A 20,798-nucleotide genomic window follows, 5' to 3' on the forward strand; every position below is an offset into this window, starting at 1 on the left:
AAAGCTAATTTCGCTATTATAGAAAAACCCCCTGGAAAAGAGTAAGAAAAAAAAATCCAACAGATAAATGGGCAAAGCGCATAAAAGAATTAAAGTGCACAGTAAAGGAAATACTCGTGACTCGTGCACATACTTTTCACGTAAAAAAAAAAAAGGCCAACCTCATTCGTCATAAGGGAAACGTACCTTAAAACTACACAAATACCATTTTTCACCCACAAAGCAAGCAAAAATCCGAAGAGCTTGTAGCGCCCTCTGTTGGTGAGGCTGTGGAAGAGCAGGCACTCGCAAGCGTTGGGAGGAGGAGGGGCAGGGGGGGGGAGGGGGGGGAGGCAAGGAAGGTTAGGGGAGTGCAGATCGGCCGCACTCTCACGGAGGGCGTGAGGTGACAGCCGCAGACCCCGTAAACGCACACGCCCTGGACCCGGCAGTTCCGCTCCTGGGAATGCATGCTCCAGCGGACCTGCCCAGTGCACAGTGAAGTGAGGTCAGGGTTATCCTCTGCCGCACCATAAAGGCCGCGGACTGGAAAGGGGCCAGCAAGTCATCAGGTGGGGCTGGTCAGGTCCACGATGGCACAGACGGACAATGGAATGCGACGGGCGGCTTTAAAATACTGGGGAGCTCATTGTATATCAACGCGCGACACGTCTCCGAAAGGTATTGCTGGACAGAAAAGCCAAGATGCAGAAAAGTATGCGTGGGGTATCATAATGTGGGAAAAATAAAAAAGGAAGCAAAAAGAATATACAGCTGTCCCTTATTCTACAAATCCTTAGAATTCCAGGTCAGGAGCTGAAGAGACACTGGAGTACTGGCCGCCCTGACCGTGCACAGAAATGCCCCGGATGGAGGGATGCGAATGACCTGCAGCGTTACCTGCTGGGTTAGGGGAGGGAACAGGTGGGAAGAGCTTCTTGCGGCTTGTCATTTCGAGGTGCGAACTCCATTCCTAGCTAATGTCGACAGGGCACTGGCTGTGAGCTCAAACCTGTTCTGCAAGCTCCCTACGGAAGGGCTCACCGGGCTGTCATGACCAACCACCTGATGCTGTGGGGACGAATATTACGGGTCACATCTTATGACGAGGAAACTGCAGCACAGGGAGGTCAAGTGGCTTCCCAGAGGTCACACCGCTCTCTCAGGAGTGAGTTGGGCTCCTGGCCCACACCTGTCTCCACGGCGACACAGGCACGCCACCTAACTGCAGAGGACACATATCGAGGGCTCCGTGTGGTCCCTCCGTGTGGAAGTCCCCGCTCCCGCCTTCGCTTAGCGTTTTGGGGGAACTCGCAGGCCCCCTCCCTTCAAATGAATTCTCTTCAAAACTCCACCCGGCTCCCAGCTCCCAGCTCGTCTCTGTGCTGCTGAGCTGGGAGCGGCGGCCTCGGCAGTGTGCGTGCTGGCGTCTCTCCCGCATCGCGGCCTCGTGTAAATTTCCACCTTGCCCTGCACCACAGTCTAAGCTCCCAACACGTGCTGTTGCAATTTTAAAACATCCATCCTTCCACCTTCGTGGGGACCGCACCCCAAGACGGAAATAAGGACTCGTCACCAACAGCGGCAGCGTCTCAGGGGGCCTCCAGGAGTTACTCTGGGACCCGCTGACGTTCTGCTCAAACTCACACGTTTCACTAACAAGCGAACAGCGGGGCCACAGCTTTCCACAGGGAGTGTCGCCCAGCAGGTAGGGACAGGTGGGCGGAGAACCAGCGGCCATTCCGCCCGGACCCCCAAACTAAGCCGACTCCGGGCCTGGAACCAGGAGTCTGCCCCGGAAGCCTGACTGATTGGGACCAGGGGCCCTTCTGAAGACGGGGACGTGGTGGGGCGTGAGGAAGGACAGAGCCGAGGTCCCTAAACCAGGAGAGGTTTAGGGTGGGGGACAGGACGAGGACAGGGGACTGGTGGACAGGACCGTGCTGCTTCTAGGCGTCACCCCTGGTGCTAAATTTACCAGTGAGATGTGGTAACAGCGCCCTAGAGAGTCCGCCCTGCGGGAGAGAGACTCCCAACCCCCACCCCCACCCACCTACACTGGCCCCCTCCTGACAGCAGTCGGACCGCTTGGCTGTCGGAGACAGAGTCATTTTACGGATCGATTTGCAAAATGTCGGGGGGCCACGATAAAGACCCACTTTCCTCCGCTCGCAAGCCCATTCGGCCGCTCTCGGCTGCGGCATGGCCCACGTGCTGTTCAGCCTCTGCCTTGAGCACTGGAGGAGGTGACCGACGAAGCTCCGCCTCGCCCGCATCGCCCGGGAGCCCAGTCCCTCTCATGAGTCGTAAGTTGGCCTGGGCCTGGGTTCCAGGCCAGCCGGCCCTGCTACCTCCCAGTGGGGGGCCAGGGGCAAGCCACCTCGCCTCCCCAGCCCCCGCCATCCGTAACAGTCCCCGCCATGCAAAGTGCCCAGCGCAGTGGCCGGCACGTGGCGTGGCTCCATAAATGCCCAGACACCACGATTACGGTAACTGCCGTCAGGAGCGGTAGATAGTGGGTAGACATCCCTCCACGCGCGGCGCAGACGGCCCCTGGTCACCTAATCTCGGTCACGTCTGACTTGTCCAGCTTCTGCAGCTCCAGCTTGGCGGCCTCCAGGATGGGCATGACCTCGGCGAGGGCCGTCTCGGCCTCGGCCTTCTCCACCGCGATGACCTTGTTCTGCTCCTCTATCTCCACGGCCTTTTCTTCCGCGAGCTTCTTCTTTTCCTCCGCTGTCGGGGGGGGGCGGGGGGTGGGAGAAGTTAGTGAAGCTACGGGGCGTGGGAGGATGGACCCCACCACGAGCCAATCGAGGGTCGCTGCTGGGCCACGGGGGCGTCTGATGAGCCTCGGCCAATACGGCGGCCACGGGTCCTCCCGCTGGAGCAGAAGCACCAAACTCCACCACCAGACCGGCGGCTCTGCCTTTGACCTTCCCACCCATGTCCTATCCGCTCCGTGTTGTGTGACGCCCCCAACCCCGACTGGACGGTGCTAGCTGAGGACACTGGGGCTGCCCTGCCTGGTGCTACTTCACCTCTTCCTATGCTCACTCAGGCCCAGCTCGAAAGCCACACCCCCTGACGTGTCCCGCCCGCTCTGCCTCTCTCCGTCTCATCACTCTGTTTATTTGCTTCAGGATGCTGACCTCAGTCCGGAATTTCAGCTACTTATTGACCCGCCGATTGCCGGGTTCCACGCACTAGAACGTAAGCCTCTCCCCAAGGGCTGTAACCCCAACACGTAGAACGGGGCTTGGCTCACAGATGTACTGGGTTGAATCATGTTTCCCTGGAAATTCGACGCACCCAGAACCTCAGAATGTCACCTTATTTGGACCGAGGGTCTCTGTGGATGTGACTAGTTAACATGAGGTCTTACTGGGTGACGGCGGGCCCTGAATCCAATGCTGTGGCCTCGCGAGAGGCCATGTGAGGACACAGGGACGTGGACAGAAGGAGGTCAAATAAAGATGGAGGCAGAGGTCAGAGTGATGCAGCTACAAGCCGAAGAACGCCCAGGCCTGCCAGCAACAGCAGGAGCTGGAGGCGGCGGGGAGGAGCCTCGCCGGGAGCCCGGAGGAACCCCGGTCCTGCCTCCGCCTCCGTTTCAGACCTCTAGCCCCCAAACCGGGAGAAGATAAAAGCCTCGTTTAAAGCTGCCTAGCTGGCAGTGCTGCGTTTTGGCGGCCCTGGGAAATGCATACAGCAGGCACTCAATACATGTACGCTGAGCGCACTGGTATCTCCCGACGCGGCATCTCTCGGGGTTCACCTTCGCAGTCAACAGGCAGGTGCTGAAGGAGGGTCTGCAGCGGGGAGAGACGACCTGTCCCCACCCCGTCAATCCCTTTGGCCACCAGCTCCAGGTCCTGTATGCGGCGAGGTCTCAGGGCTGACTAAAGGGGGTTTGACGCTGACCGGGCAAGAATGGCCGTCGAAGCATCAAAAGATGCCCCTCTCGGCGCCTACACGCGGCTCCTCGGAGACGTCTCCCCGTGAGCCCAGTCCCGTTGCGTGGGGCATCCCCGGCCCAGACTCGCCTGTGGCCGTGTTGATGGCGATCTCCTCCAGCAGAGCCTCGCAGGCAGCAGACTTCTCCGCCAGCACGATCTTCTGCTCGGCCAGCTTCTGGTTCAGCTCGTCCAGCTGAATGGTGGCCTCCTTCAGCTTGTCCAGCCCCCCCTCCAGACGCTTGCACTGGGCTGGGGAAAGAGGCCAGCCACATTTGTCATCAAGGCGGGCACTGTCCCCGGCACACCCAGGTGAGCGTTCCAGTGGCCCCCACTGCGACTCATCCAGCTTGAAGTCACCGGGGGGAAAGAAATCACTGTCACTAGATGTCACGCGCCTCCCAGTGCCTCCACGGCCATCCTGGCCGGCATCGGCCAGAGTGGATGTATTTCTGAAAACAGCACCCCGTCTGGCCAAAAGCCAGAGCATTTTTCAAAAGCATTTTCCAACAGAGCACATTGCTGCCATCAGATATCTCTAATGCAATGAAAATTTAGACCTAAGACAGTTTATGGCCCAACACAGGAAGATTTTAAAAAAGCACGCCAGGACCCTATTCACACAGGAAAATCGCTCTGAAACGCAAAATCCGAAATACGCCTTGCTTCGCCTCGGTCCTGAATAGGCCTCTTGCTAAGACACATCTGCTTAAGGAATAGGTCAGAGCTTCGGTCCTGACTCGTCAGTCGTAACGACTTCTGCCAATCGCCCCTTTCCCAAGTCTTACCTATGTTGTACTGAGTTTTCTCATCCAGCAATTTCGAGTACGTGTTAATGAAATCCAGGTAATTCTTGGGAGTTACATAGTTGCTGCGTCTCAGTTTCTGCAGAAATTGTATGCTGAATTCACCCACAGATTGGTGGACCAGAACCACATGTTCGACTAGACTTTCTGTATACTCTGCTGGGATCATCAGATTATCCCCTGAGGAGGAAGGAATGGAAAAACCACCTCTTAAAGACAGGAAAAGGGGCGTTCCTCCGAAGGTCAAACACAGAATTCTCACAGGAGCCGATGACAATCCCGCTCTGAAAATCAGATGTAAGCGTGTTCTCGGCAGCACCGTTCGCAATAGCCGGAGTGGAAGGGACCCGGGCGTCCATCACCGGAGCATGGGTACGCCGACGGCGGTGTATCCACACGGCGGAATATTCCTCGGTCTTAAAGAGGGAGGAGCATCTGGCACACGCTACAGAGTGAATGAACCTTGAAAACGTGCTAAATCAGAGAAGCCAGACACGAAGGACCAGTGTTGTGTGATTCGACTTCCACGAAATATCTGGAAAAGGCAAATTCATGGAGGCAGAAAGTAGCTCAGGGGTCACCGGGGACTGCGGGGGTGGGGGAGGGCGGGGAATCGGGTTTTAACGGGCAAAGAGTTTCAGTTTCACGAGATGGAGGAAACCATCCTGGAGACTCACGGCGGTGGTGGTCACGACGACAATGTGAACGCACTCAACGCCACTAAGCGCACGCTCGAAAATGGTGAAAATGGGAAACCTTATGTTACATATATTGTACCATGACCAAAAAATGACATAAAGATGTTTTAATTAAAAAAAGGAGAAGAGCAGTTATGGCCTGCTGGTGGCTTTCCCGGACGGCAGCCCTGGTGCGCGCTCTGGGATTCTCTCTGAGAACGCACGAAATTCTGCTCCTGCCGGCAGGAAGGGCTGCCTCCCGAATCACCGAGACACAGTGCGGGGAAGGGCTTGGGACCTCAGGAAAGAAATCCACCCGGTGGCCCCGCTGCACCCCGTGCCCAGCACACACTGGGCCCGAGGCGGGTCTGCCTGAAAGTCTGCCGAAAGATTCAGTGACCCTTCCCGGGGCCCAGGTCACCTCACTCAGCAAAACACTCTCACCTCCAAGCAGACTATGTCTCCAGTTAAAATGAAGGAGGGAAAGACTAACCAAAAGTGCACATTCATCCAGATGCTGATCTTGAATTACACCCAGGGCCAGCAAATTACAGCCCGTGGGCCACTTGCACGGCATGCATTAAAAAAAAAAAAAAGTGCCTCGCAAATATTTGTACTTTGGGGCATAGTCATTGCAATGCCGGTGAATACATTCCAAGGAGGGAAATTCTGAGCAAACTCCATGCAGCGTTATTTGAGATGCTAAACCGCTGACTACGGAAAGCAAACCTAAGTGTCCACATATGGAGGTGGCTAACACACCTGTGGAAGCTCAGGCACCTCTGTCGGCGTTGGCAAACTATGGCCCACAGGACAAGTCTGTCCCACGGCCTGTTTTTGTAAGGTTTTACTGGAACACAGCCATGCCCCTCCGTCCATTCACATGATGGCCATGGTGGAACTAAGTACTTGCAAGAGGCTGGATGGCCCATGAAACTGAAAATATTTATCGTCTGGTCCTTTACAGAAAAAGTTGGCTGAGCCCTAAGTTATGTCGTCAGGAAAGAGTCATTCTCTTCACTCCTTTCCCTCCAAAACTATATCCGGCCTGTATAAGGGGACTAATTATTTATTTATTGAATATGTATTTATAAGGTCGATACTATTTACGATGTCTCCTTGTGTCATAAATCTGCCCAAGTTAGGTCCAGGGGGGGAAAAAAGTGTTTTCTTGAAGATAAATTGACTTGCTTTCTTATTTCAAAGATTAAAATGAATCAAGGAGTAAGAGTTTGAAACCTTAGAGTAGATTCGGCGCTAACTGATAATCAGTTTACCAAAAGGTTCTTCGGGCATCCTTTGGGCCAGGGGTCAGCACACTGTTTCTATAAAGAGCTAAATAGGAAATATTTGTGAGCCGCACGGTCTGTTACAATTGTCCGACTTTGCGGTTGCAACGTAAAAGCACTCACAGACACTATGTTCGTTAACAACTGAGTCTGTGTTCCAATAAAACTTTATTTACCAAAACAAGCAGTGGGCCACATTTGGCCCGCTGGCCATAGTTTACCAACTCCTGTTTTGGATGATACCTAATCCATTTTTATCCTAAATTATCCTTGTAAGTCCCCCCAAAATCCCTATAGACTAAAACACAATATAAACGAAAAATATACTAACAGACCGAAAAATGCCTTTCACGGCCATAGGGGTTAACAGTGAAGGAATCTAGTGGGCCGAAATTCAAAGGCAGCAAAGTGATAACGAACCACTTTCTGTGGTCCCCGTATGAGCTGCCACTCACCTAGAAATGACTTGGCCACCGCATGCAGGGCCTGGGAAGGCCAGGGCATGAACCAGTCGATGCCGGTGTTATTTACCAGACCTGGGAGAGAACAAGAGAGAGGGGTGACTGCTCCGTGACCCCGAACGCCCCGGAACGTGGGCTCCGCCTCTAATGCCCGCACACCGGTGAAGGGGCCGGACCCGTCCGAGAGCCACTCATCCATCCTCGGCACCACTGACGTGCGGGCCAGATGATCCTCTGTTCGGAGGCTGTCTGCGCTTCGTGGGATGTTTAGCGGCCCCCCGGCCTCTATCGACTAGATGTCAGTGGTATACCCCCCCACCGCCACCCCACGTGACAACCAAAATGTCTCCCAGCACTGACATGTGTCCCCTGCAGGGCAAAATCGACCCTCATCGAGAACCTCTGACCTAATGGCCTTCCATGGGGCTGGCAGAATTTTCCCAGTGGGAAGAGAGCAGAGAGCAATGCCACGCCCACCAAGGGCCTTGCACCTGGGACCCTGAGCATTTCCTTGTGTCAGAGGGACACCGCCCACCCGTGGGCAACACGAGAGCCTGCTGGCACTTGAGAGGGGCAGAGCGGGGCTCCCTGACACTGCCAGGCCCAATGTCACCCAGATGACCGCATCCTGTTTTATAGTGCTGCCGGCACCTCAGGACATGCCCTGCTCGCCGGGGCACAGGCTCAGCTCAAGCACACCTGGGAAGTTTCTGCACCGGGTCCTCAGGGTGTCCCCCACGGGCGACATGCCCAGGACGACGTGCAGGTTGTTGGCGCTCTTGTTTACGAAGTACTGCCACACGGACTCCTTGGCCGGGCCCATCCCCTGCTTCAGAGCCTCTTGCCCGATCTGACTGAGAACAGACTCCTTCTCCTCGTCCGGGAAGAGCGCGGGTACGATTCCTGAAAAGCAAAGACACGCTGGGTTTTTTAAGTCCCAGGGTGATTGTCGCTCTAAGGCTCTGAAAGGACAGAGCGCACTGTCACGGGGGACAGTCCCAAGAGCAGAGCTGGGGTCCCGACGCTGAGACCCGAGCCTCGTTCGGCCTGGCTGCTCAAATCCCTTTGAGCCTCAATTGCCGCACCTGAGAAATAGGAATAAAAAAATGCCTCCTGCTTACCTGGGAGTGTTATCGTGAGCATCAAAGCAGAGAGTCTCGGCTGGGAGCAACTGGACCCCCCCAGAGACATCTAGCAGTATCCGGAGACATTTTGGGGGTCACAACTTGTGTGTATGTGTGCGGGGCTGGGGTGGGGGCGTGGCTAATGTCATCTAGTGGGTAGAAGCCAGGGATGCTGCTGACCATCCTATAATGCCCAGGACGGCCCCACAGCCAAGAATTCCCCTGCCCTCAATGTCACCAGAGCTGAGGATGAGAGATGCTGCCACAAAGCTCAGGGCTTCAGAGGATAAACAACCTGGACCCAGGCCCACGGGAGCCCCTCCCCATCTTCACAGGCAAGACCTCGCATGGGATTCACGGACATGGAGAGCTGACCCCTACAAGTCTGCGACTCATGTATGAAAAGTCCCCGGCCAGGCTGCTCATGTGGCATTTCACACGCGCCCCCCTGGGTCGGCAAACTAATCCACCCTGGGACAAGCCATTGGGTTTCTCCTCCATGTCGCCAGCTCCACAGGCCCCAGGTGGCACAGCCCCAGTCTGCTCGAGCTGGCTCAGCGAAGGAAGCCCGCCCCGCTGGCTCCTGCTCTTACCTCCCCGACTCTAGTCCCCACAGGACGGCCCAGAGGGATCTTCAAAACAGAAACCTAGACGGGGGCATTGCCCGGAGGCCGCACAATCTCATCTCCTTCAGGTGGCCCGTCCCCGGCTCTGCGTCCCCCCACCAGCTGCCCACCCCCGCATGGGCCACTCCCTGTGTCGTCCTCGGGGATGCAGGGAACCCTCTGCCTGTCCCGCCCCGTAGGTGGGCAGCGCTGGCCCGGAACATGGACAGCCGGACAGCCGGCCAGGCCCACCTGAGGTCAGCATGTTGTTGATGAGCTCCAGGAAGCCCTCCTCGGCCACGTGGGCGTCGGTGAACAGGAACATCACCGTCTTGTTCTCGAGGCCCAGCTTCAGGTAAAGGCTCTTCAGGTCCTCCCGGAAGTTGTTCTCAGAGTAGCCTCGGCTCAGGAGGATCTCGAACACCTGCCGGGGACACGCGGGACACGCGGGAGCGTCACGGGCCATCGGGCTGCGGGCCATCCGGGAGGGACGAGGGACAGCGGTACCAGGGGGCCCCGGGCACCCCCGTCGGTCAGACGAACCGCGACGGCCGTTCTGCGCCTGAGCACACGTGGGGAGCTGCGTGCGCGGGGCTCAGGTCGGTCCACACGTGAGTGTGGGAAAGGGGGGCGGTGTAAGGTCCCCCTCAGCTGTTAAAATGAGTCATCTGAAGTGGGGAGGGAAGCGGGGGGCGGGCCAAGCAGCAAAGGGAAAGGGAGAAGGCGCAGACGAGCAGGACCCCGGAGCGTTTAAACTGAGCTACACCGTGGGAGGATGGTAAAGAAACGGGACCAGAAGCTGTCTGAGACGCTGACACGTAAAAATCCTATCGCACACGAAAGAGACGGAACGGGGTTTCTTTCCATTTGTTTTTATTGTATCCGTAGGACAGGATGGACGTTGACCAAATTTACTGTGGCGATCGTGTCACAGCTTATGTAAGCCAAACCTCATAAAGTGACATATGTCAATTATACCTCAGTAAAACTGGAAACATAGTGTCGTGTTTGCTTCCAACCTGTTTTTAACAATGTTATGGATAAAGTCAAAAGTCCTTTGCCTTCCCCTTTGTCCTCCGTCTCCAGGCCTTTCTTATTTTTTCTCCAAGGAGGCAGACACCACCGTGGACTTAGGTTCCAAACTTTCTAATGTGAAATCTGGTGTCACATATCAAAAGTTTTTTAAAAGTTTATGCCCTTTAACTAATTTTCTAATTTCTAAAAAAAAAAAAAAATGATTCTCTGGGGGAAAAATGATCACTGTGCAAAGACACATGAATAATGGTGTTTATCACGGCATTATTTATAATACTAAAACAAAGAAAAGGCTAACTATCCACCAAGAGAAGAGGCTTATGTACGGAATATCTGTATAATGCGACACCATGCAGTTTCTAAGGACAATGCAAATATGTAGTTACTGACTTGAAAAGCTGTCAGTGACATACAGTTAAGTGGAAAAAAACACATTACAAAACTGTTCATAGCAGCCAAAAAGCGGGGACAGCCCAGGTGTCCATCAGTGGGCGAGGGATAATCAGGATGTGGTCTCTGCAAACAATGGCGCCTAATGAAACCGTAAAAAGGGACAAAGAGCTGACACGTGGATGAAGCCTGAAAACACGCTGGGTGAAAGCAGCCACCGCAGAAGACCACACGGCCCCCCGATTCTACCCGTGTGAGAGTACGGAGCACGGAAGCCCATACGGACAGAAAGGAGGCTTGTGGATTCTAGGGCTGGGGTGCAGAAAGACGGGGGCCGATAGCTAAGAGGCACAGGATTTCCTGTCAGGGGGATGAAAATGTTCCAAGAAAGACTGTTGTGACGGCAGCACACGTCTGTGAAGGCACCAAAAAGCGCTGGCTTGTGCACTTGATGGGTGAACTGTATGGTCTGGGAATTATATTTCAATAAAGCTGGTTTTTTAAAAGAGAGTCTAAGAACGGCCAGAACCGTTTGTGCTGCTTGTGCAGATGCAGCAGCCAGCAAACTGCCGGCCCCACGGGAGTTTGGGCCACGCCTCCCCCCATACACGTGCATGTCACCAACCACAGGGTTTGCTCGTCTGACTTTCAAACTTGACGTGATCTCCGTTCCAAAAACCACACAAGGATTAGATGCTTTGGATATTCAGTTAAAATAAGATCGAGCCCCCCTCCAAAAATCCCCCCACTTTATCCTGTGTGAAAACATCGCGTTATGATCTGCTACAGATCGTTCCAACATTTGCCTGAACCGCCAGCTGCAGAAACTGGCAGGCGGCGCCCGCTTCTGGGCTGGGAGGGAGCCTCACCTCGTAGCCGGCGGTGAAGGCGGCCAGCCTGGCGAGAGACTGCTTCCCCGAGCCGCCGACGCCCACCAGCAGGGCATGGCCGAGCCCCATCCTAATGGTGCGGTGCACGCGCGTCAGATGCTCCAGGGCGTCGTCGAAGAGAACCAGGTTCATTTTGGTGTTGCTTTCGTTGTACTCCTCGAGGATTTCCTGAATTTAAAAAAAAAAAAAAATTCAAAGGGGCGCTGGGTTTCAAGAGACAGACTCTCTCCTCCTGTCCGGGAGGGACTGAAAACGGAGAGATGTTTCCCCACGTCTAAACCGTTGAAATCGTCGAGTCGTTTGGGTCTACGGGACGCTGAGTGTAGCGTTTGCCATCTAGTTTTCGATCGGCTGCTTTGTGATTGGCTGGCAGCGAGCTAGTGCTGATTGCAAGGCTCGACTCATCGATTAAGATAAGACTGGCTATTAGGGAGTCGGATGAGTGGTTCCCAAACCCGACTGCGCATCGGAACCCCAGGACCCTCCATGCGCTCAATGAAGGGACCCGAGGCGGGGTGGGCCCAGGGCTCTGTGCGTTCAACGAATTCCTCAGGTCGTTCCCACGCACCGCGGGATGTGGGACCCACTGGATGGGGAGACAAGCTCACATTCTGAACCAGGAGACAGAAAGGTGGGTGTTCTTCCCAGCGCCACCTCCTGGGCACCCACGCGAACCTCGGCTCCCACCAGAAGTGCTCTCGGGAGAAGCGAGCCCCACCGCACCTGGAACAAAGCCTTGGCTGCCTCGTAGTCCTGGATGTCTTCATAAATGCGCATTTCCTCTTCATGTAGAGCCATCCGGAAGTCCCCAAACAGGATGGGGTCCCTCATCACCACCTCCACGTCATCGTTAAAATGCTCCGTAACCAAGTCTCTGATGTGCTCTTGTACCTTACAATATAAGACCACTTGAAGACCCAAACTCGACAACATATATGTGCTAACACTTGTCAGGAAAAAAAGCATATGCTAGGATTATCTGAAGTCATTTGCGTTCGATTTTTTTTTCTAGTTGCTATAAGGTGCTTAAAACTCTGCCCTCCTTTTTACCCGTTGACTTTTATTGTTAGTGTCTATTTTTCTGCAATATTCTGTATAAAAAATACATTGGTTTGTTTATGCTCTTTTTTTCACCCAGAGAAGGATTCTGCGGTTAGTTTCTTATTTGCGGGTAGGTTTGGTGTACTGACCAGCTGTTTGTCAGTCTCATTGATTAACCGGTCGTGGAAGACTCTCAGACATTCGTTCCTCCAGACTCTCACCATCTGGGTCACCGTCTGGAACCTACATGATAGAAGAGGCAAAATCAGCTATGACGTCATCTAGAGAAGAGCGGGCTAAACGCTGCTCTTCTCAGATGGGTACACAAGGTGCAGAAAAGGACATTTCTATGGTTCTTTCCCTCCTCCTCCTGCTGGGCTCACATTAATGACATTTAATGGGAGCTAACAAATTCGATGTAAAGACCTTAAAGTCATCATCTATAACCTAACCTGCCGTAGGGAAGAAAATAACATTATCTGTAAATGACACTTGTGACATAAAATGAGCACCTGACACTGCTCCGACTCGGTGGAATACCTGAATTTAAAATTAGCATCAGGGCCACTGGCCGCTCCTTCTAAGAATCAGCTCCATCCGGTCCCCGTTCTGGAGCTTTCTCCGGTTTCTGGCACTCTACCCTAACTACCTGGAGCTGCCCTCCCCTGAAGTGCCATTCCAAGCCCCTCAAGGGCACCTGAAAGTAAGTTTGGGTACAAGAAAAGTCCTTAAATCCATTTTTCAATTCATAATGAGAATCTACAAAATTGGACTATGCTTATACATACATAGATGAATGTATACGTTGACGCAAATACATTAATAAGTCTACTTTTAATGAGCAAATTTCTATACCCAGACTTAACTCCCTCTGTGCTTAACTCTCCCAAAGACTCACATAATATCACCAAACTGAACTGGAACTAATTCAGTTGCATGAGCAAAAGGCTCCACGCAGGCAAATTCCAACTTCACGACTGAGAACAAGAGGTCGGCAGAGCGGTCCCATCAAGGGGACACACCTGTCCACACGTCCACACATCTGCCTCTCTCGTTCTACCTGTCTTCAACTCAAGGGCTGTGCAGGGTAACACACCTTAAACCAAGTGTTTAACTTCACTTAACACAGACAAAAAGATACCGGGTACTTAATCGATTCATCACATTCATCGATAAGTCCTCTGTCCTAAAAGAATAAGAAAAGCCATCACTGTGGGACACATCTTAGGCAAAACGAACTCACCGCTCCGGGTGAGTGAGGACCAGCCCGTTGAAAACCCGCGAGAGGTCGCGGAGGTTAAAGATGTAGTGGAACTTGGATGGTGTGGGAGGCAGTTCCTGCACGATGTTTTCGTAAAGCTCCAGCGTGCAGAACGTCAGCTCGTCACTCACAGCCTGGATGCTCTCGTGAAACACCTGAAAAATGAGAAGACCCCTCAAACGCCTGGCAGTGGATGAACAGATAAGCCAACCGTGGTCCAGCCATACAATGGAATATTATTCGGCCATAAAAAGGAAGGAAGCGGTGACACGGGCTATGACATGGGTTAACCTTGAAAATGTGATGCTGAGTGAAATAAGCCGGACAGAGAAGACCGCCTATTGTATGACTTCATTTACATGAGATGTCCAGAACGGGCAAATCCATAGAAACAGAAAGCAGCTGGTGGGTGCCAGGGGCTGGGGGACGGGGTGGAGTCCCCTGCCTTCAGGGTGATGAAGATGTTTTGGAACTAGACACAGTGCTGGCTGTATAACATTACGAATGTACTAAATGCTGTGGGACTGTATACTTCAAGATGGTTAAAATAATTGATCTTACGTTGTATGAATTTTACCATAATTTTTTAAAAGAGAGAAACTCGTCGCCCGATCTGCTTTCGCTTTTCTAGATTTTCACATTAATGGACAAGCCGACATGATGTGAGACCAAAGCCCCAAACCAGCCCTCAAACCAGTTCGAGTTTTACTGGTGTGGACCTCGGTTTTGAAAGCCAAGGCTTTAACGTAGGGCATGAACATGCCCAGTGCCCAGGTATTGCTGGTCACACCTGGCCATGCCACACCTTTGCCTTTCCTGCCTGGCCCCTGAAGACTTTGAGCATGCAAGTCACACTGCAGAAGGGAAATGCCAGGATCAGAAGGTCGTTATTTAAATGAATGGGTTCCCTTTGTGGGGTCCAAATCGACCACAATAACAGCAGCAGTGACGGGAATGTAAAGAGCATCTGCTACGCGCTCTGTGCCACCTGCTTTTCATGTTTTTTTCTCCTTTCACGATCCCAACACCCGGCAAGGTGGGCACCGCCATTATCTCCGTGTTCCAGATGAGAATGGAGCCTGGGAAAGCTCAAGAGTCCTGCCCAAGGAGCAGAATGGGGACTGACTCCAGAACCCAAGTCCCCTGCTTGATTCGCTGCTGCTACTCGATGTGGCAATGTGACTCGGCCACATCGTGACTTCCGTGGGCCCAAGACGCTTCTGCCTCTGGGTCCCTTTCTTCATAAAAATATAACATTTCATATTTTTTGACTATCGGTATAAAGATGAATATAATTCAAGCTGGATTACATTCATTTTTTTTCCCCCTCTGGTTTTGAAAGACATTAAAACCTGTTCACAGGCCCCTAATGGCACCATGGGCTGTGGGCATGGAGCCTGCTGTGCCTCCTGCATAAGTCAGCCGTGCCCACATTTCTACCCAACACGAGGCCCCAGTCAGACGGCTAAGGGAAATCGAGTTACCGAGGTATGGCCTTTCAGGATGGAGGAGTAAATTAAATGCAAAGACTCCTCGGAAGGGAACGGAACATTGAAGACATTGAACAGGGAAATGAATCTCGGATCCACTTCGTTGCGGCCTCCTCCAGCTTTTCCCATCGCGGCGACGAAGCCGAGGTCGCGAATGCTTTTGCAGTTCAGCTCCTTGCCCCGGTCGTACAAGTACCCTTTCTCCAGCAGCAGCTTCAGCAGGGCGATCGGCTGCTGGGTGCCGTATTCATCCACCTCGATTGTTTTAAAGACAAAAAAAAAGAGAACAGTCGTATCCGAAAGCAGAACTCAACCGTAGCCTTGCTGGCCGTCACCTCTCCCGGACTCTCCCCAGAGCACTCTGGGCGTGGTTTCGCAGGGTTTCTCAAAGTGTGTGACCATATGTTCATTTGTAACTTTTTAAAATCTGTCTCCCTCACTAGACCATGAGTTCCCTGAGGGCAGGGAAGGCATGTGTTTTGCTCATCACTGCACAGCACCGCTCCCATGGGAGGCGCTCAGGAAATGCGTTAATTGGATGGATGATGGACGGATAAAGAGGTATGTAGACGGATGGATGGATGGATAGATAGGTGGGTGGATGGATGCATGGACAGACACACGGATGGATAGATGCATGCATGGATGAAGAGATGCATGGACGAACAGAGAAATGGGTGTATGGATACATGGATGGATGCATGCATGGATGGATGGATGCACGGATGGATCCCGGTTTTGCACACAGTCCATCTGGAAGATAGATTTTCAGGGGGGGAAAATGGTCCTGCAAAAATGATGTAAATTTAAATTCTAGTACTAAGAAAACTGCAACTCTCGGGCTCTGGCCCCAGAAGCACACTCAGCATGCATGCTAAAGTCCCTTCGCTGGGTAAACTCCTGAGGAATTCTTGGGAAACGTCCGCCCTTACAGCCCCCGTGTGCACATGGCCGGGAACAGCGTCATCTTCTAAAGTACGGCTCATTTGGAAGCTGCTTCGGCCACGTGCTGGGTATAGTTTCGCGGCTGATGCCGCCTCCTTCCCTCCTTCGGGACACTGAGGAGCATGACCACTAAGGACAAGGTCCCTCTGTGAGGAGAGCATCCCAGCAACATTGTCTCCTGCGCCAGCTCCCCAAAACCCGCGCGCCCCGCAGACATCACGCAGAGCAGAGACAGGTGTCCGCGCACACACGCGCTCCGTGCGCTTGCGTCAGCCCCACCCCGCCCCGGGACCGGCACTACCTTTGGCATGTTCATGTCGTCCATGAACACCAGCAGGCGTTTGCCCATGGGCGGGCCGTACGTGTCTTTGGTTCGTTTTTCTACGTTCGTTTCTAAATTTCTTTGGATATCCAGGGATGTGGTGCGGGAGGAGAAATTGACCATTAACACGATCTGCAACAGAAAGAAATCATTCGAAAAGTTGGTCTGTTCTTCGCGGTATGGGCGGTAAACGTTCGACCACGAGCTGTATCATCTCTTTTCCAGCTTCAGTGGGACAGGAACTAACATTTTAATAAGACAATGTGTCTGTAGCTAAAGCAAGAACGCCCCCTCCCCTTAGGCAGGCTGCCCAAGGCAAAGGAGCTGCCGCGTGTGGACCTCGGGGACGATGTGGACGGGGGCCTCGGCTCCGCACTGAACCTTTAGGAGTCTCGCTCTTCTCGTCTGTGGGAGGGGGTCGATGACCACTGCTTGGACGACGTCCTGGGGCGATCACCTCAGAGGAAGGGATCTGCACAGGGGCATCCTCAGCACCGCAGAGCAACATTCAAACCCAAGTGCCTGCATCAAAATCAAGCTGCTGCGTCTTGACGAACAGGTCAAAGCCAGCGAGAACAACCACTGGTTCCCTCTTCGGAACTGCTTGCCCAGTGAACGGGAGGCCGGTCCCGGAGCCCTGTGTGGGGAGCACGCCCCCGTGCATGGGTGCTCCGGCCCCCCCACTGTTTCTCAGAGTGGCTGGTGACAGTTCATTGATGGGTGGTTCTCACGCTTAACGCATCAGAATTATCTGGAGGGCTCGTGTCCTACAGCAGGTTGGCCCCATCCTTACGCTTTTCGAATCAGTAGATCTGGGGCGTGTCTAGCGAGCTTTCAGGTGATGCTTCTGGTCTGAGGACCACTGCCTTAGCTAACACCCCCGACTGAGGTGCCCCGGTGGGCAGGTGCCTATGAGCTGAACGTGCATCTCTGTACGGCGGGTGTGCTCAGGTAACCTTGTTGGGCCTATGAGCACCAGCTGCTGGGTCCCAGCAGATGGGTCGTTTGGGGCGCGCTTCTGAACACAGCCTCCCTTTGCCCGTCTCCACAGACTTGTAGGGCCCTCCGGCTGGAAACATCCCTTTTGTGCCCTCCTCAATGGCCTTCTCGAAGCTCGTGATAAACCATGTTTGCACGCACCGGGATGTGAGTGAGCGGACCCCTCCTGGGCAGACTAGCCCAGTCCTCCCACGTCCCTGACAAGGCCCACTGCAAAGCCCGGCCATCACCACCCCCACCACCGCCTCCGTGCTGCGGTGGTCTGCGACGCAGCATCCGATCGCGCATACAGACACTGACTTACATTAGCCTCTTCGCTCAGATTTTTGAGGAAGTTCTGGGTGGTGGCTGTCTTCGAGGTGCCAGATTCACCGACCAGAATGACGGGTTGTTTAATCTTAACCATCTGCTCCAGCATCCAGGTGGTGCGGGTCGTATCCACCGTGTGAACTAAGAAATACGTCAAGAACAGGAGCATCACAGAAATGCCGGTGGGGGTAGGGGGGGCGGGGTAGCCTACGGCAATGTGGAATTCCACGGACTCACCTAAATCCCACAGAAAGTGTCAGCAAAAACCTCAGATGTGACCTCGAAAACGTACAGATGGGTAAAGTCTTCTTAGAAGCTCCCTTCCCCAACCACTATTTTTAATAGCTTTACGGAGGTGTGACTTACGTATCAGAAAAGTCATCCATTTTAAGGGTGAATTTCTACATTTCTACAGCCGTGCCATCCCCGCCACAGCCCAGGGTTAGAACACCCAAACCACGTTTAATAGCCAGTCCTGACTTGTACGCAGGATATTAAACGCTAAGCTGCTGCATTGCGTACGTCACTCATTCATTGCAGGACCCGGTTTCCTGACCAACGACTTCCCCTGCAGAGGGCATGAAAACTCAGATGCGGGTCTGGCTCACTCCTATGCTGGCGGCTTTTAATTCTAATCGGCTCGTGAAAAAAACTGGTATGTCTCACTCTATGAGAGCCAAAATCGGACACTTATTTTGTGGAAATACTCGGCCTCTATACTCTTATGTTCTCTGTACAGGATCAGAATGAAAGTATAGAAGGTTGGAAGGCGACCTGCAGTAAACAGTGGTCTATTTCACTTCGATCGTAGACGTGGAGCCGCGGAATCAGCTCTGGCACAGGCCTGACACTAATGCTACGTGTCCCCTGAGATCTAAACGGCCAGAGGAATGAGTTTAAAATCTGGCTCACTATACAAATATCTGCGGTACACAGCTTTTTTTTTTTTTGCAAAGAGGTGGCACCTTTTTGCAAAACACTGCCTCGTTCCTTCCCGCTCCTGGCCAGCGACATGGGCCGAAGCGAGCCCGCGGGAGCGTGAGCAGAGGCACGGCAGCACGGGCCCAGCCCCGCCCCGCCATCGGGACCGGCCTCCCTGGGGAAAGAACCAAGAGTCACAGGCATCCATCCGAAGTTTCTCGGAGCCAGCAGCACATAAAAGGAATCCAACGCCCCACCCTCGCGGCAGGGCCCGCGGCTCACTCTGCTCGGTTTCTCCCCACCAGCCGTCGGGGTGGGACCCGGAGTGCCACGGAGACCGCGGCATCTTTTTCACGTTCTCACGGAACGAGAGCAGAGAGAGGCACAGGGGCTTGGTTCTCGCTTACCCAGGATGTCGCTGAATTTCCTCTCGTGAGAGTGAACATACTTCGGAACTAAGTTATTCCAGGGTATCCATTTCTTCTGGGCAGAATCAAAATGAAAGTCGTACATGGTTGGGAGGTGACCTGCGGGAAATAACGGTCCATCGTGCTTCGGTCGCAGACATGGAAACACAGGAGCAGCTCCAGCACGTGCGCGAAATGAGCTGATACTGCTTCTTCCCTGGCAGATACGTACTGAGCATTTTGAACTAACGATACGCGTGTCCCTGTCCCCTGGACAGAGACTTACTGAGTCCCTTCCCCGGGAATATGACAGTGGGCAGACAGCCCCAGTCCCTACGCCTACAGCTCTCGATGGGGATACAGAGAGGAAATTAAACAGGCAGTTTCAACACAGACTGCTGAGTCCTGTAGCGGGGCGGCACTGGTGTGACGGGCACCCCGTTAAGGCATCTCACCAGGAAGGGGCAGGGGAGAGACTGAGAAACAGTAGGTGCCACCGGGCGCTTGGGGAGGCTCGGCCCTCCCCTCCACCCACACGCTCTGTACCCCGATCGTCAATCACAGGGGTGCCGTGCAAACCCAGCTTTAAGGAAAGTTCACTCTCCCCCAAATAGAGTGCCACCCGCGGGTGCCTGAGCAGGAGGGAGAGTTTAGACGCTCCGAGAAAGGCCACCCGAGGGGGTTGGGCTTCTGCTGGAGCAGGTGACGCACTGGAACTTCTCCCGAGGGTACCGCCAGGGGCACTGACCGTTGCACGTTTCTCCACAGAAGCAAACAAGCTGGAAAACCCACACGGCCACACACGCGGGAAAGCAAGATCACTCCCTCCGGAAACCTAACCCGAAGTATTCTGCGCAGGGAAACAGGGGGCACCCGGTCCCCACCTGGCAGTTCCCCGGGGTTGGCCCAAACCCCTTCCGTGTCGGCGGAAGGCAGCGACGCCAGGCGTTTGACGCCCTCGTCGAACCTCGCCCTGCCCTCGTCCAGCAGGGAGGCGCCCAGGGAGCAGTACAGAGCCTCCAGGAAGCAGCACTCCACGAGATCCGGGTCTTCCATCTCTCCTTCGAGCAGCGCGTCCAGCATCTTGGTTAACTGGGTCACCTGGTTCACAGGCGAGTGCCCGGGTCAGCCCTCTGCCCCCGGTCAGTCCCGGTCATAAATTCTGGCTCCCCAGATTCCAGAGTGACAGGAACACGTGGCCCGCCATGCTGGTTCGGAGGCAGTCACAAAAGGAAGCTCTGCGTCTTCCTTGCCAGGGACCTGCGTGCCACGCTGCGCCCGTCTGGAGTCTGCTTCCCCTGAACCCGCTGCGGGCTCGCCTCTGGGCAGGACTTCGTCTCCGCTAACGAGGGCCGCTTCTCACCATGTTCAGGTCTGTCTGAGGCACGATGGTCTTCAGCTTCTCTCCTTGCCGCCCGTCCACTACCCCTTCCACTATCACGTCGATGAGATAGGGCACGTACTTCTCAAAGAGACTCTGCAAATGGCCTTGCTCCACCTGCGGAAGAGCAGAATGCCCGAGCATTTTCGAGGATCCCTCACCGAAAGGGGAGTCGGCGTGCCGCTTTTCTCATCGGAAGGGGGGGAGGGACATCTTCTGGCAGACGATGCATCTGGCCTGGCGGGTGGGTAACCTCCCAAAGGCAAAGCCTCGTGTCTGCAAAGAAGCTGCTTTGTCATACTTTCGGGAGGGAGGTGGGCCAAAAGGTCTCACTTGACGGAAAAGGGGCTGATTATCTGACAGCTCAAGTGACACGGCCACAGTCCTCCGGCAGAGTGCAGAGTGGAGGAGGCCTCTGACAGCCGCCGAGGACGGCGTGGGTCCTTACACGGCTCCCTCCCCACGTGACACTGCCTCAGGTTGTCTCACCGTGTTCCCCCAGCCTCCTCT

The 20,798-nt window shown here is 54.1% G+C and overlaps 1 protein-coding gene across 1 annotated transcript in view; it reads right to left on the reverse strand.

Annotated features, from left to right (window-relative positions):
• The window catches only part of DNAH10 (dynein axonemal heavy chain 10), a 97,865-nt gene that overhangs the window by 21,343 nt on the left and 55,724 nt on the right, over window positions 1–20,798 (reverse strand). The window contains exons 36-51 of the mRNA XM_039879264.1: window positions 20,271–20,405; window positions 19,792–20,008; window positions 18,908–19,027; window positions 17,575–17,720; window positions 16,251–16,403; window positions 14,999–15,259; window positions 13,497–13,669; window positions 12,403–12,496; window positions 11,936–12,103; window positions 11,192–11,380; window positions 9,150–9,321; window positions 7,868–8,071; window positions 7,163–7,243; window positions 4,724–4,921; window positions 4,026–4,187; window positions 2,541–2,715 (exon numbers count right to left, since the gene is read on the reverse strand). Of these exons, the coding sequence (XP_039735198.1) occupies window positions 2,541–2,715; window positions 4,026–4,187; window positions 4,724–4,921; window positions 7,163–7,243; window positions 7,868–8,071; window positions 9,150–9,321; window positions 11,192–11,380; window positions 11,936–12,103; window positions 12,403–12,496; window positions 13,497–13,669; window positions 14,999–15,259; window positions 16,251–16,403; window positions 17,575–17,720; window positions 18,908–19,027; window positions 19,792–20,008; window positions 20,271–20,405 (2,648 nt within the window). The remainder of the gene's footprint in view (window positions 1–2,540; window positions 2,716–4,025; window positions 4,188–4,723; window positions 4,922–7,162; window positions 7,244–7,867; window positions 8,072–9,149; window positions 9,322–11,191; window positions 11,381–11,935; window positions 12,104–12,402; window positions 12,497–13,496; window positions 13,670–14,998; window positions 15,260–16,250; window positions 16,404–17,574; window positions 17,721–18,907; window positions 19,028–19,791; window positions 20,009–20,270; window positions 20,406–20,798) is intronic.

This window comes from Pteropus medius, unplaced genomic scaffold (genome assembly GCF_902729225.1).
Source record: "Pteropus medius unplaced genomic scaffold, Ma_sr-lr_union100, whole genome shotgun sequence".
Classification (NCBI taxonomy): domain Eukaryota; kingdom Metazoa; phylum Chordata; class Mammalia; order Chiroptera; family Pteropodidae; genus Pteropus; species Pteropus medius.